The 15,002-nt window shown below is 47.1% G+C and overlaps 1 protein-coding gene across 18 annotated transcripts in view; it reads right to left on the bottom strand.

Moving 5' to 3' along the window:
* LOC101616723 (myomegalin-like) overlaps positions 1 to 15,002 on the bottom strand; it is a 142,186-nt gene that overhangs the window by 105,533 nt on the left and 21,651 nt on the right. For 5 of the 18 annotated variants that reach the window (XM_045138645.1, XM_045138649.1, XM_045138648.1 and 2 more), the window contains exon 1: positions 273 to 2,174. The exons of 2 other annotated variants lie outside the window; for them this stretch is intronic. In XM_045138645.1, the coding sequence (XP_044994580.1) occupies positions 273 to 1,400 (1,128 nt within the window). In that variant the 5' untranslated portion in view covers positions 1,401 to 2,174. Of the gene's footprint in view, positions 1 to 272; positions 2,177 to 15,002 lie in introns of those variants that run through there. 11 more of the 18 variants (XM_045138659.1, XM_045138658.1, XM_045138657.1 and 8 more) reach the window with 5 other exon arrangements.

Genomic DNA, 15,002 nt, shown 5'->3' with positions numbered 1-15,002 from the left:
TATGTATGTATGTATGTATCTTCTTTCTGTAAAACGAAAAATCTTTACCTTTTGATCCTTAAAAGTATGCAATTTTGATTGCTCCAACAGGCAACGTGACAAAGAAAATTACAGAAAGCAAATTATCCGCGTGTAAACCATATTTACTAAATGAGACAAAAGCCAAAAGGTGCATTCAAAATGGGCTCAATGATTTCTTTTTTCAAGTCTAGAGGATGATTAACCTCCAGCCTGGGGCCTTACAAAAGCCATTTTAATATATATATATATACCTGTGCGCGGAGTGGCAAATACTCTTCGCAGAGATCATCCCACAGCTCCTGCAGGTCTGCAATCTCCAAGGGATACGTCAGGGGTGTCCTGTAAAGGGGTTTCAAAGACCTGCTAAGGAAACCGTAACTCACTCCATCTGTCACGACGTGGCCAGGCTTGGCTCCAGGTGGGCTGGATTTCACTGGAATAGGAAGCTTGCTCCCTCGGGGACTCTGGATGGGCTTATAATCAAGACCTTTAATCATGCTGAGAGCCAGGTCCAGTTTGTGGTTACACCAGTGCTGCGGAGCCTGCTCGTCCGCGCAGCAGTCACACTTGACAAGTTCCTTCGCCCCTCTTTCGGTTTCCTCGTCTTTCTGCTGCGGCGGGCTGGCCTGGGCACTGGCATCCAAGGACTCCACGGAGGAGCCTGGGGTGCCCTCCTCCATGCTCTCTCCATCCGGGGCCACCTTTGCGTTCGCTAAGTCCGACGGGCCAACCTCCGATAAGGCCGGCTCTTCGGTGCAGATGCTGGTGGACCACCTGCTGGAGGGGCCGCAGGAAATACTCCTGGCCACCTTGCGAGGCACCTTGCAAATGGCTTCGTAATCGGCATCCGCCACGCGCAGGGCGGCACAGCCTCGGCATCTCCTGGGTCGGCTTCCGGGGCCTTCGGAAACATGACAGCTGTGCGACTCTGGGATCTGATGATCCTCGTTCTCCACCCAGCACTCAAACCCCGAATAGGCGAAGTCTTCCTGGAGCAGCGCGGTGTACCTCACGTCGGGCAGGCCGGAAATGTCCACCGTCCCGCTGGCCGCCCGGGGCTCGGCGCCAGACTCATCGTTATTCTTGCGGTACATGTTGGCGATGCAGAACTTGAGGCGATCCTTCTCCAGCAGCAGCTTGTGCAACCGCTCGATGGACAGGGCTTCGATGCGGGCGATCACCGTGTCGAACCGATAGATCCGATCGAGCATGAAAGCGCACTTGCTGCAAGCAAACTCGCCTTTGCCATCCCGGGAGACGTCTTTGCCCAAGACGTGCGAAAGGAGCACCTGCAGGTTGAGCTTGGACGCCGTGTGGAAGATCCAGCGCCGCTGGTTCCCGCACAGCTCGCGGGCGCAGATCCTGCAGATCTCCTTCATCTTCGCTCCTCCGCCGGGGCCCGGGCTTTTCTTCTTCTTCTTCTTCTTCTTTTTTTCCCCCCCTCTCTCCCAGGGTTGCTCACGGGCTCAGCACGGCGTCTCCAGCTCCCGCCTCCGTGGCTCTCATGGCACGGTTTGCAGCGGGTGCCCCCCTCGAGTCCCCCCACCACGACCCGGGCTCCCGCGCGCCCCGCTCTGGGTACCACGGCGGCCGGCCCCGCCCCTCGGGCAAAGGGAGCCGCTGGGGGGGGGGGGGTGCGCTGAAACGCCTGGGGGGATGCTGAGTGACAGACAGCGCCCGGATGCTGCCAAGCCTCCCGCTACAGCTGTCCTTTCCCTTGCAGCCGCCGTGTCCTCCACGCCCCTCCCCGGATGAGCAGGCTCAGCTCCTGGGCCAACGCCACCACCTCCGAGCGCCGCCGACGCGCTCGGGCTGATTCAAAACCCCGAGCAGCAAGAACAGCAGCAGCAGCAGCAGCAGCAGCAGCATCAGATTTCAAAATGGCTCCGGTGGGCGGGCGCGGGAGGCACCCGCTAGGCGCCTCTGGGAAATGTAGTCCGGCCGGGCTCTATGGACTCCGCGCACGCGCGCTGGCGTGTAAATCCCTTATCACTACCACCACCAGCTTTCGACCTTATATTAGGTCATCTGCGTAGCGGTGAAACCCCGTGGCGGAGCAGCGCCTGGTGGAGGGCGAGGGGGGCCCTGGCTCTGCCCCGATCATTTCAAGGATGCCCTCGCCTCCCGAAGGAGGTCCTCACCCGGAGGAGAAAGGCAGTCCCTCCTCGCTCCTCCCTCGGTCCACGGGCAGTGCCACGTACACTGCATGGAGCCGCCCGGCCACGCCACTAGGGACCTCCGCGCGCCGCCTCCTCCCGCCACGGCCCCTCCTCCCCGGCCAGCCCCGGTCCCGGTGCCCGGGTCAGAACGCCCCGGGGCTGCTCTGGCCGCTGGGGAGGAGCGGATAACCAGAGGCTGCAGGTAGAGCAGGTTTTGAAGATGCATGGTTAGGTTCAACCTTTCCTTCGACCTAGGGGAGAAGTGTATCTCACACCCCCCATCAATGTTTGGGGTCCCCAGGGTTGGCACCCCTAGGTGATCTGCCTTGCTTTTAAGAGGGGGTGGGGCTGTAGGGAGGCCCAAAAAGCAGTCGCCCCGTGAACCCAGCAAATACCACGTGAACGCATATATTAAAATCTTTGACGGTAACGAGAGAAAATTGAGTGTTTTAAAAAAAAATGTAGCCACCCCGGGCGCGGTGGCGCACGCCTTTAATCCCAGCACTCGGGAGGCAGAGGTAGGAGGATCGCCACGAGTTCGAGGTCACCCTGAGAGTACATAGTGAATTCCAGGTCAGCCTGGGCTAAAGCGAGACCCTACCACGAAAAACAAAAAGGGAGGTGGGGAAAGAAAAGAAAGAAAGAATGTAGCCACTTGAGAGATGATTTCTCGCCGAATTCTCTGCGTTCTGGTAGAGAGGGTAGGCCCGACACTAAGCCCCAGTGTATAGCCCAGAGTGCTGCTGGCTTTAGAATCAGAGCTGGGAATTCACTGACTGCAGCTAGAATCCTGGTCTTTTAACCGTACGATTTTAAGTCCCAGAACTTGGAATGCAGACAAAAGAGGCGAGCTGGAGCTCTGGCTAGGTAGAACGCTGCTATCACTGGCCATTTCTAGTAGAAACCGTCTTCCTGGTTTGAGAGGTGTGCAGATCTCAGAGTAGAAACAACCTCAGCCACCTCCCAATTAAAATAATGCTAACATGCTGGGCGTGGTGGTGCACGCCTTTAATCCCAGCACTCGGGAGGCAGAGGAAGGAGGATCGCCTTGAGTTCGAGGCCACCCAGAGACTACATAGTTAATTTCCGGGTCAGCCTGAGCAAGAGTGAGACCCTACCTCAAAAAAAAAAAAAAAAAAAAAAAAAAGCTAGCATGCACCGCTGAGCTTGCAAGAGACCTGTGACAGGGTTACTTCTGAGCCTTATCTCGAGGGGCACAGCTCATGCTCCTAAACGTGGGGAGACTACAGACGCCCTCATTGTGAGCTCATAATACATCCCAAACTCCATCGTGAGGGTTAAATGAGATGCTTCGGGAAAAATGTTCCAACGTTTCTTAGCTCATGAAATTACAGCTAACATTGTTCTTATTTTAATATTATAATAATGGAAATATTTTAAAGCATTATGGGTTTCTGTACACATACGATTGTATTGGTCTAAGCACCTAAACAAAATCTTGTAGTTTCGTGGACAAAAGTTTGCACATGTAATTTCATCTAACTATGCATTTTTTTTTTTGGTCCTAAATTCAAGAATGAAAAATAGAATTACAGGTGAAAAACACAGTTGCTTTTTTTTTTTTTTTTTTGCATCCTCTGAGTAATGTAAGCTCTAAAGTTGTAAGAAATTAAGCAACTATGGTTGAAATCTACCATGATCTCTAGAAGGGCAAGGAATTTCTGGACTAGAACTGACTGATGGACAATAGACTCCCTGTCAGGACATTCCACTGCTGCAGTCCAGTTTTATTTGCCTACCAAAGTAGCAAGGTCTCAAATACAGTGGCCCATAAAACTGCACAGTGAGACACCAATCAAGATTTCTATTGAAATAAAGCATCCTGTAGAAGTGAACACAGAACGATACTTTGTTATTCTCTGTTGCTTAGTAAAACTTTGTATATGATAGTTTCTACACTTTAATGACAATATGCAGATACTTTAGTTTAGAAGTTCAAGTTTCAAATACTGAAAAGGTTTTTGTTTGTTTGTTTGTTTTTTGAGATAGGGTCTCACTCTAGTCCAGGCTGACCTGGAATTCACTATGTAGTCTCAGGGTGGCCTCGAACTCACAGCAATCCACCTACCTTTGCCTCCCAAATGCTGGGATTAAAGGCATGCGCCAACATGCCAGGTTTAAAAAAGCAATTTTAATTGAAGACTGTGTTTGCTATTGGTAAAGGTCAAAATACCAACAATGGGTTTTTTTTTGGTTTTGTTTTTTTGAGGTAGGGTCTCGCCCTAGCCCAGGTGGACCTAGAATTCACTATGTAGTCTCTGGATGACCTTGAGCTCATCACGATCCTCCTCTGCATGTAACTGGCTTCCTGTAATAATATTCTTTCCTGAGCGATCAAAGAAAAGAGCTTGATTCCCTCCTGGAAAAAATACTTTAGAATTATATCTCAAAATTGATAGTAAGCTATCCTTCTAGAATTAGTCCTAACATGATCATAAGGGATTATAAATTACAACGAAGAGGTCACTGCTGTGTACATAACAAAACTTGAAACTGAAGATTTCAAATGATAACTTAGATTATCATAAATTCAGCACTTTGTGGTTCTTATCAGCATCGTTGTCACAATTTTGCAGTTAACACTGAGGAGTAAGCAAAACTGTGGTGGAGGTATAAATTAAGGCATTTATTGTATATACTGTGTAACATTTGAATTTTTGGCAGTCAATGTTCAGATGTCATCCTTAAATTTTTAATTTTTTATATTTTATTTATGTTTGAGAGAGAGAGAGAGAATGGGCATGCTAGGGCCTCTAGCCACTGCAAAGGAACTCCAGAAGCATGCACCACCTTGTGCATCTGGCTTACATGGGACCTGGGGGAATTGAACCTGGGTCCTTTAGCTTTGCAGGCAACTGCTTTAACGGCTAAGCCATCTTTAATTTTTTTTTTTTTTTTTTTTTTTTTGGTTTTTGGAGGTAGGTGTGGCCGGGGCTGACCTGGGATTCACTATGTAGTCTCAGGGTGGCCTCAAACTCATGGCGATCCTCCTATCTCTGCCTCCCGAGTGCTGGGATTAAAGGCGTGCACCACCACACCCAGCTCATCTTTAATTTTGTTAATTTGTAAAATATTTCATAAGTGAAGCCAAAAAACTTCAAGTTAACATACTAATTACCAGTATCTAAGTGATAAGACTGGAACCTATGGGGAGAAATTTTGTAATATGTGTGGTAAATACAACTATTATCTGAACAACTTAGTTAACAAAAAGGCTCCATGTGGACACACAATTTACTAGTAATGGTTATGTCTGAGGAGTATTATTGTGAATATTTCCCCTCATTTTTATTCTATATTTTTTTATAATAAATACACATCATTTTGTGAGAAGAAAAAATATGTTCCTTTTAAAAAAGATAAGGGCTGGAGAGATGGCTTAGCGGTTAAGTGCTTGCCTGTGCAGCCTAAGGACCCTGCTTCGAGGCTCAATTCCCCAGGGCCCACGTTAGCCAGATGCACAAGGGGGGCACATGCATCTGGAATTTGTTTACAGTGGCTGTAGTCCCTGGCATGCCCATTCTCTCTCTCTTTCTCTGTCAAATAAATAAATAATAATAAACTATTTTAAAAATGTATATATATAGTCTAAAAAGAGATACTGTAAGTGGTTCAGTTGCAACTGAAAAATTTTATAGCTCTTGCTTATATGAGCTTTAGAAAATACTATTTTAGTTGCATGTCATACATGCATTTATGACATACATGTGTGCATATATGATTAATTAGAGGAGAGAGAAAGTATGGGCACATCAGGGCCTCTTGCCACTGGAAACACACACACACACACATACACACACACACATCCATACCACTTTGTGCCTGTGGGGAATCCAACCTGGCCCCTTAGACTTTGTAACCAAGCACCCTTAACCACTGAGACATCTCTCCAGCCTGAAAATACTATTTTACCTGCATGTGCATGCTGTATACCTGTGATTGAAGCCATGTATATTATAGTAAGACTGAGGGCTTTTGTGATGATTTCATATAAAATAATTACTTTAAAACTTAATGGAGGCACATAATAAGCACAGGAATAGACTTCACATTATAATAATCTACTATAAGGTTTTTGTCTTTGGTTTTGGTTTTTCGAGGTAGGGTCTCACTCTAGCCTAGACTGACCTGGAATTCACTATGTAGTCTCAGGGTGGCCTCGAACTCATGGCGATCCTCCTACCTCTGCCTCCCAAGTGCTGGGATTAAAGGCATGTGCCTCCACACTGGGTTTTAAGGTTTTAAATAAGTCATTAATGTTATATGTCAGTAGTGTGTTCTAAAAATTGGTAAGAACTTGGGTGTGGTGGTGCATACCTGTGGGAAATTCTAGCACTTGGGAGCTGGAGGCAGGAGGATCAGAAGTTCGGGGTCATCCTCAGCTGCTACACTGTGAGTTACTAATTCACAAAGGGGGGCTGGGTAGAGAGGGGTGCTAACAAATTCACAAGGACTTAGAAGATGTGTGTCCTAGTCCTGCGTAAAGTCCCTTTCACATGGCCCTCAATATTCTCCCTTCCAAGTATTAACCAGGCCCAACCCTGCTTAGCTTCTGAGATCAGACAAGATCAGGCGTGGTCAGGGTGATATGGCCTAGATGGTTCTCAATTTCCTAATGTACTATGTGAAGATGTTGAATTGAAACAGTGCTTTAAAAACCTCAGCAGGGGACTGGAGGGATGGCTTAGCAGTTAAGGTGCTTGCCTGCAAAGCCAAAGAACCCAGGTTCAATTCCCCAGAACCCGCATAAGCCAGATGCACAAGGGGGCGCATGCATCTGGAGTTTGTTTGCAGTGGCTGGAGGCCCTGGTGCCCCCATTCTCTTTCTTATCTCTTCTCTATCTGTCTATCTATCTATTTATCTGTCTATCTATCTATCTATCTATCTATCTATCTATCTATCTATCTATCTGTCTATCTCTTCTCTCTGTGTGTCTCTCTGCTTGGAAATAAATAAAATAAAACAGAAACCTTAGCAGGTATCATAATCAGCTAGAGGGTTTATTCACACGGATTGTCAGGGTCTGATGAGGTCCAGGGTGGGACTCAAGAATCTGCATTCCTCACGGATTCCTAGATCTTGCTGATGCTGCTTTCTGGGGGACACACTTTGAAAGTCCCTCAACTAGAACTATGCTGAACTGCATTTAGAAGAAGAAAAAAACTCAGTCCAGAAGATCCTGTGCATAAATGGGAAAACTCATACCTGAAGAACTACTTACAAATTCTATGTAGGATGGAGAGAATTATATGCCAGCCAGGCATGGTGACGCCTGCCACTCTGGAGGAAGGGGCAGGAGGATTGGCACCAGTTAAAGGCCAAGCCTGGGTTACATAGTCATTTCCTGGCCAGTCTAGGCTACAGAGACACTGTCTCAAGGAAATAGAGGAGAGAGGGAGGGAAGGAAGGAGAAAGAAGAGGGAGAGAGAGAGGGAGGCACCATATCCTCATTTGGAGAAAAGAAAATTCCAGGTTTTACTGTGGTAGGCTTTTATGAACCATCTCTATTTTAACCTCTAGGTTTTGCAATCTCTTAGAGCAAATCTGTTATACTCAATGTGTGGCAACAGAACTGTACTGTTTCTAATACCTAATTCTGGGCTGGGAGGGAGTTTCCAAGAGAATCAGAAGTGGAAAATCCCCATGTCCCAAACAAATTTTTTGAGGTTTCACTGCCCTAATTGTCCAAGTGGAAATAGCCATTCTAGTTACTAAAAACTATTCTCCCCCTGAAAAAAAAAAGAGAGGAAATTAAAAAGTTTAAATATATAAGATGAGACAAGGATGTCAAAGGGAAGCCAGTAAGGCTTGGTGGTAACGCATAAGTGGGAGCATGGTGCTTCCATGCTACAAGCCAGAAACAGTCATGTTTGCACCAATGAAAGCAGCCTTTGGGAACATGGTTTAAAACTAGATTTCCAGTATGTCTACAAATTGCAGTAATACGGTTTGGGGTAAATCTATATTAAAATAGTAAACATCACGGGCTGGGAACATAGCTCAGTGGGACAAGCAATGGCTGTACAAGCGTGAGAACTTGAGTTTTATCCCCGGAACACACATGAAAAGCCAGGTGTGGGGGCTGGAGAGATGGCACAGCAGTTAAGGCACTTGCCTGCAAAGCCAAAGGACCCAGGTTCCATTCCCCAATACCCCTGTGAAGCCAGATGCACAAAGTGGTGTGTGTGTGTCTAGACTTTGCAGAAGGTGGAGACACTAGTATCTCCTCTCTCCCTCTCTCCCTCCCATTCTCTCTCTCTCTCCCAATTTAAGGATAAGCCAGTTGTACCCACCCACACATGCCCATAACTCCAATGCTGAGGGGTGTGGAGACAGGCAGTCTAGCCAAAAAATGATGAGCTCAACTTCAGAAAGACAGAGAGAGAGGGAGGGAGAAAGGGAGAGAGAGAGAAAGACTGAGCGAGACCAACCCTATCTCAAGGAATTAAGACAGAAGAACACACAGCAGAGGTTACCTGACATCCTTCACTGGCATCCACACAGGAAACATGCACATTCATTTAACACACATGCATACACACACTAAACCATACATCCTACACTCACACCAAAAAAAAAAGAAAAAAGAAAAAAAATACCCATTCACCCGAGTCTTTAAGTTATGCTATGAAATAATCATGGTTTGCTACATAAAATTTAAGTATATTAAATATGTGAGCCAGCAAACAAGAAATTATGCAAACTACTTTCTCTGTCTTCATTGACCCTTCAGTTGCATTGGAAAGATGGATGTAATTAGAGGGCTGGAGATGGCTTAGTGGTTAAGGTGCTTGCCTGCAAAGCCTAAGGACTCATGTTCGACTCTCCAGATCCCACGTAAGCAAGACGCACAAAGGCGAGGCAAGTGCAGGGTTCGCACATGTCCACTAGGTGGCGCAAGTGTCTAGAGTTCAATTGCAATGGCTGAGGCCCTGGCATGCCAATTCTCTTTCCCTGTCTCTCTCTTCCTCTATCTCTCACTCTCTTTCTCTAAAATAAAAATAAAAGACTCCATATACTTGGGCTGCAAGGTCACTGAGAAATCCTGCTGGAGCTGAGCTGAAAATCTCCTTCATGTAGATCAGCTGACAGGAAGCTAGAAAAAGCTATGCTGCATGCAGTTCAATGACAGGGAGAAAAATCACCAGTATAAATACTCAACCATGGGCACTGCAAGCCTTAAATTTGGCCTTCCAGGCCAAATGACCCAACAGGTTCAATAGTGGCATGTCTGTTATGGGGGAAACCAACCTCTCTGTAATTTGACTAGAGGCCTGCTCCATGGGAGGGAATACATCCCTCATATTGAAAACCTACAACAGGGGTAGTCATGAGCCCTAGGGGTGTAACAGCTGCAGGTGTCTGGCTAAATGTATACACTATGCTCACCAAACTGCCCAGTAAGCACTTCTCTTAATGTTCCTACCCATATATTAATGCTACTCTCACTTTTGGTTAGAGAAGCTTCCCTTTTCCGATGGCAGTGACCTTGGGATGACTCAGAAGGCACCATGGTGCTGGAAAGAAGTGACAGAGGAGTGCTCAGCACTGCAATATCTCTATCACACCTTCCAAGGCTCAGGGTCTAATGCAGAAGAGGTGGCAGAAAGAATGTAAGAGCCAAAGGAAGGGTAGGGCTCCTTACAATGGGCTCCTCTAGATACAAAAATAGCCTGGATATCCATGATCTCACAGTGCCTGACACTACCTACACAAGACCATCATAATAGGAGGAAAAGATGATGATGTCAAAATAAAGGAGAGGCTGATTGAGAGGGGAGGGGATATGATGGAGAGTAGAGTTTCAAAGGGGAAAGTGGCGGGGGAGGGAGGAAAGCACCATGGGATATTTTCTATAATTATGGAAGTTGTCAATAAAAAAAAAATGAAAAAAGAAAAGGCGGATGTAATTAGAAACAACTGGCAAACTAAATGGTGCTGACATAATCCAGTGAGTGCAAACGTTCAGATTAGCGTGGGCTGACCCGTCAGAAGGTGGGGCAGGAGTGGCACGGGAAATGTATGCCAAAGCAGAGAAGGCAGTGGAAGGGATCCCAGCAAAAGAAGTAACGTCACCACGCGTCTTAGAATTGGGTAGCATTAGCCTGTAGGCTAAGGGAGATGTTGGGATTTCTAACTGTCCACATTCATTCTTTCGTACATGTCATCCTCTGCGATGCTCATGCGACTGGGAGCGTGGTGGCGCACGCCTTTAATCCTAGCCCTCGAGAGGCGGAGGTAGGAGGATCGCCGTGAGTTCGAGGCCAGCCTGAGACTCCATAGTGAATTCCAGGTCAGCCTGGGCTAGAGTGAGACCCTCTCTTGAAAAACAAAAACAAAAAAAGAGAATAAACCAAGACACTGTGCCATCTCCAGGGCCTTGGTAACTAGACTTCGTCCCAATGTTTTGACAAAAGCAAAAGAATTTGGACTTAATATCATAGACTTGTGCAGGAAATGGCACCATGCATTCTATTTTGGGAAACTTAGCCACACTGCAGGACAGACTGCAGTTTCAGGGAGAGGTTTTCAGATGGTCCCAGGATGAGCTAAGGTCATTTACTAATAAGTCCTGGTGTAGAAATGGAAAGATAATAAAACAAGGGCTGTCTTGAAGGAGTGAACAGCAAGGCTCGGTGCAGATACAGAGGATGAAAGGATGGATTGAAGAGAAAACCTGGGGGAGAGAGGGCTGCATGACTGGAAGACAAATGCTTAAACTAACAGAGATTTGGGAGCTAGAGATCCTATTTGCAAAAGATACTGCCTTAATCGAAAAGAAAATTAAGTGCACACGTGAGCGAGGAAGGGTTTTTTTTTTTAATTTTTTAAAATTATTTATTTATTTATTTCAGGGTGACAGGCACAGAGAGAAAGACAGATAGAGGGAGAGAGAGAGAGAATGGGCGCACCAGGGCTTCCAGCCTCTGCAAACGAACTCCAGACGCATGCGCCCCCTTGTGCATCTGGCTAATGTGGAACCTGGGGAACCGAGCCTCGAACTGGGTTCCTTAGGCTTCACAGGCAAGCGCTTAACCGCTAAGCCAAATCTCCAGCCCAAGGAAGGGTTTAAAGAGCTGAAGACACCCCCAGAAGCCCAAGAGAAGTTCTCCGGGTCAGCACTGTCAGACACAGCGCTTCCTGGCACAACTGGGTATGGCAAGATGGACTTGAGAACATCGCAATTGTCTTTCACGCCTCAGAATCCTCCCTGTGAAGCCACCGGAGTGGGATCCCAGCACCGTTGAAGGTAGGGCGCCTCTTAACCTCTTTCGCCGGACTCTGATGGGTGGTCTCCAGGCAGCCACTCTCTTGGGCACCCTACAAGTTTGTCTAAGGTGAATGAAGTGACCCAAGGGCCCACAGATGCCCCGCTGCTTTCCTAGAAAGGTTGCAAGGAAGCATATAGGACATACCCCCCCCATAGATCCTGAGGCCCCTGAGAATAGGCGAGCTATTAACATTGTTTGTCACTCAGTCCGCACCAGATATTAGAAAGGAGACTCACAGAATAGAAGGCTTTGAGGGTAAACTTCTTTCAGAGTTGACAGAGATTGCTGCCAGGGTATATAATAATAAAGACACTCCAGAGGATAGACAAGCTAAGAAAATGGCTAAAGTTATGGTGGCCACCTTCCAGAAGGCACAAGGCCCCATGAGACAGCCCTTATACTTTGCTCAGTATGAGTTCATCTGAAAGGCAAATATATACTGTGCTGGACCTAAAAGATGCTTTCATTTTTTTAAAAAAAAATTTGTTCATTTTTATTTATTTATTTGAGAGCAACAGACAGAGAGAGAAAGAGGCAGATAAGAGAGAGAGAGAATGGGCGCACCAGGGCCTCCAGCCACTGCAAACGAACTCCAGATGCGTGCGCCCCCTTGTGCATCTGGCTAACTTGGGTCCTGGGGAATCGAGCCTTGAACCGGGGTCCTTAGGCTTCACAGGCAAGCGCTTAACCACTAAGCCACCTCTCCAGCCCAAAAGATGCTTTCTTTAGCATCCCATCGGCAAAGGGAAGTCAACCCATTTTTTGCCTTTGAATGGACAGACCTGAAATAAGGCTTCAGTGGGCAACTAGGCTTCCACAGAGATTTAAAATTTCCCCCACCCTCTTTGATGAGGCTCTTTATAGAGAAATGCCTGAGGCAACTCTCCTGTGATACATGGACGACTTCCTCCTAGCTGCGGGTGTGGAGGAGGAATGCCTGTCTGCCACCAAGCATCTCCTGGACAACTCACAACATCTGGGCTATTGTGTATCAGCCAGGAAGGCTCAACTGTGTGTGCATAAGGCAGCCTACTTGGGACACGAACTCCAAGGTGGGAAGAGTATGCTGTCAGCCTCTAGGGAGACCATCACTCAAATCCCCACTAAGAGACAGATCTGAGAATTCCTCAGAGCTGTAACGTATTGCAGAATTTGGATCCCAAGGTTTGCTGAATTAGGCCAAGCCTCTATGTGAGGCCACGAGAGGAAGATTTGAATTGGACTGAAAATGAGAAATAAGCATTCTAAGAACTAAAGTCAGCTCTGACATCAGCACCTGCCCTAGCGCTTCCAGACTTAACCAAACCCTTCCACTTGTACATGGATAAAAAGAAGGGGACATCCAGGGGTCATCTTAACTCAAAGACCAGGGCCATGGCACTTCCTAGTGGCCTACTTGTCTAAGAAGCTGGACCCAGTAGCTGCTGGCTTGGCCCCCTTGTCTCTGGGCTATTGCAGCTGCTGCTGTTCTGACAGAGGACGCTGACAAATTAACCTTGGGCCAGACTTCATCAGTTATGGCTCCACATATGATAGAGACACTTTTAAAGAGACCCCCCCACCCAGACTGATGGCTCTCCAACTCTCACATAACCTACTATCAGGCCTTACTCTTAGATCAACCAAGGATACAGTTTCGCCACACCAAGGCTCTGAAGCCAACTCCCTGCTGCCAGAAACTGGTGAGGCGTCAACTCCTTTGCATGACTGCCTGCAGGTCACCTCCACCTTCCATGGACTCCCCCCGGACCTGACATGTGGCGTGGCCGAACCCCGATCTGGTGACGTATTCTGATGGCAGCAGCTTTGTCATGGATGGAATCAGGTATGCAGGGGTGATGGTGAGGACTTTGGAAGAAACCCCGTGGGCTGAGGCCCTACCTCGGGGAACATCAGCTCAGAAAACCAAACTGATAGCACTGACCAAGGCTCTGATACTGGGAAAAGACAAGACAGTAAATATCTACCCAGACGGCCATTATGCCTCTGCCACGGCACAGGTACATGGGGCCATCTACTTGGAGTGAGGGCTATTGACAGCAGAAGGTAAGGACATTTAAAATTAAAAAAATGAAATTTGGACTTACTGGCTGCCACTTAGACGCCTGTTAAAGTGGTCATAATCCATTGTCTGGGTCATCAGAATAGGGGAGACCACAAAAGCAAGAGAGAACAGACTGGCAGACCTACCAGCAAAAAGTGCTGCCCCTCAGCTTCCATAACATTGTCTGGACACCCTCCTGACACCCACTCTTCCTGAGAGACCAACATAAGGCTCCTTCCTATCCAAGTCTTACAAAGAGTCCAGGAGTCCATTGTTCCAGCAATCAAGGCTGCGTTGCAGACACACCCTGTTTGCCCCCCACCAACATCTCTGTCAGCTCGATTACTGGCTTTAGGTAAAACTTGTTGCTTTTATGCCAATAAGTCAGGGAAAATCTGAAATATACTGTCTTTAGATAGAGAAAATCTCACAGAAAGAGAACTTCAGAGACAAGCCACTAGTAACTGGTTTCAGTCTCTGTTTAGTTACTCCCCATGGCTGACTTCCCTTGTCTCTTCTATTGCTGGCCCCCCAATACTTCTGCTCTTAGGCCTTACCATAGGACCCTGCATCATGAGTGCTCTAAGTAGGTATATAACGAACATAATAAGTTCTGTTAAACTCGTGTTTTTGCGGACACAATACACCCCCTTAGATAAAAGCACCCTAGACACAGTTATTCATGAGTCAAAGATTTGACTTACTGTCATATCAGAGGGGGAAATGGAAAATGGAATGTGAAGGGAAGGGGGTGAGCCCTCTATGCAGTGCAGATGTTTACTGTTGCCTAAGGAATGGGATGAGCCCTCTAATGCAAAGTACCATAACCTTCCTGTATCTCTTTGTTTCTAAATGTCTTTGTGATTACAGAGTATAGTGTTTCTTGACTTCTGGTTAAGATAGCAGTGTAGGAACCACACCAAAGCAGCCTAGGGGAGAAAAAGCCAAAGAAAACCCAGCAAAATACACACTTTTACTAAACAGTGATGTGTATAAAGAAATTAAAATGGCAGCAGAGAAGTAGGAGAGATCCAGGGCATCCAGAGCCCACACGGGCTGGCCGAAGCGGCTCCGGCAGCAGCGGGTGTGCTGATCTGCAGGGCCACAGCTGCCAGGCTCGGCTTGCCCCGCAGGAAAAGCCAGGACCCAGCTCCAGAAAACAGAACAGTGGTCCAGCGACCCAGCCAGCCTACTTGAACCCACAGGGCACCAAAGAGGGACCCAAGCAGGAGCGCAGCATAACTGAGACCAAAATCATCCCAAAAGGTAACTGGGATTGCACCAGGGAAGGGTCTCACTTGATCACAAGCTGACTTGGATCCCTCAACAGACCAGAAATCTTAACCTCTTTGTTGATAGAGGATCTGGCTGTCATAATACCTACTCTTGCATAAATACTCGGTGCTATTTTTCATTGAATGTGTACATTGTTTAGTTAAATTTTAGAATCTGCCTGTATTTTGTTCCACTCAGCCTACTTGAAT

This window comes from Jaculus jaculus, chromosome 19, assembly GCF_020740685.1.
Source record: "Jaculus jaculus isolate mJacJac1 chromosome 19, mJacJac1.mat.Y.cur, whole genome shotgun sequence".
NCBI lineage: Eukaryota > Metazoa > Chordata > Mammalia > Rodentia > Dipodidae > Jaculus > Jaculus jaculus.
This window is presented reverse-complemented; position numbering and strand designations above follow the sequence as displayed.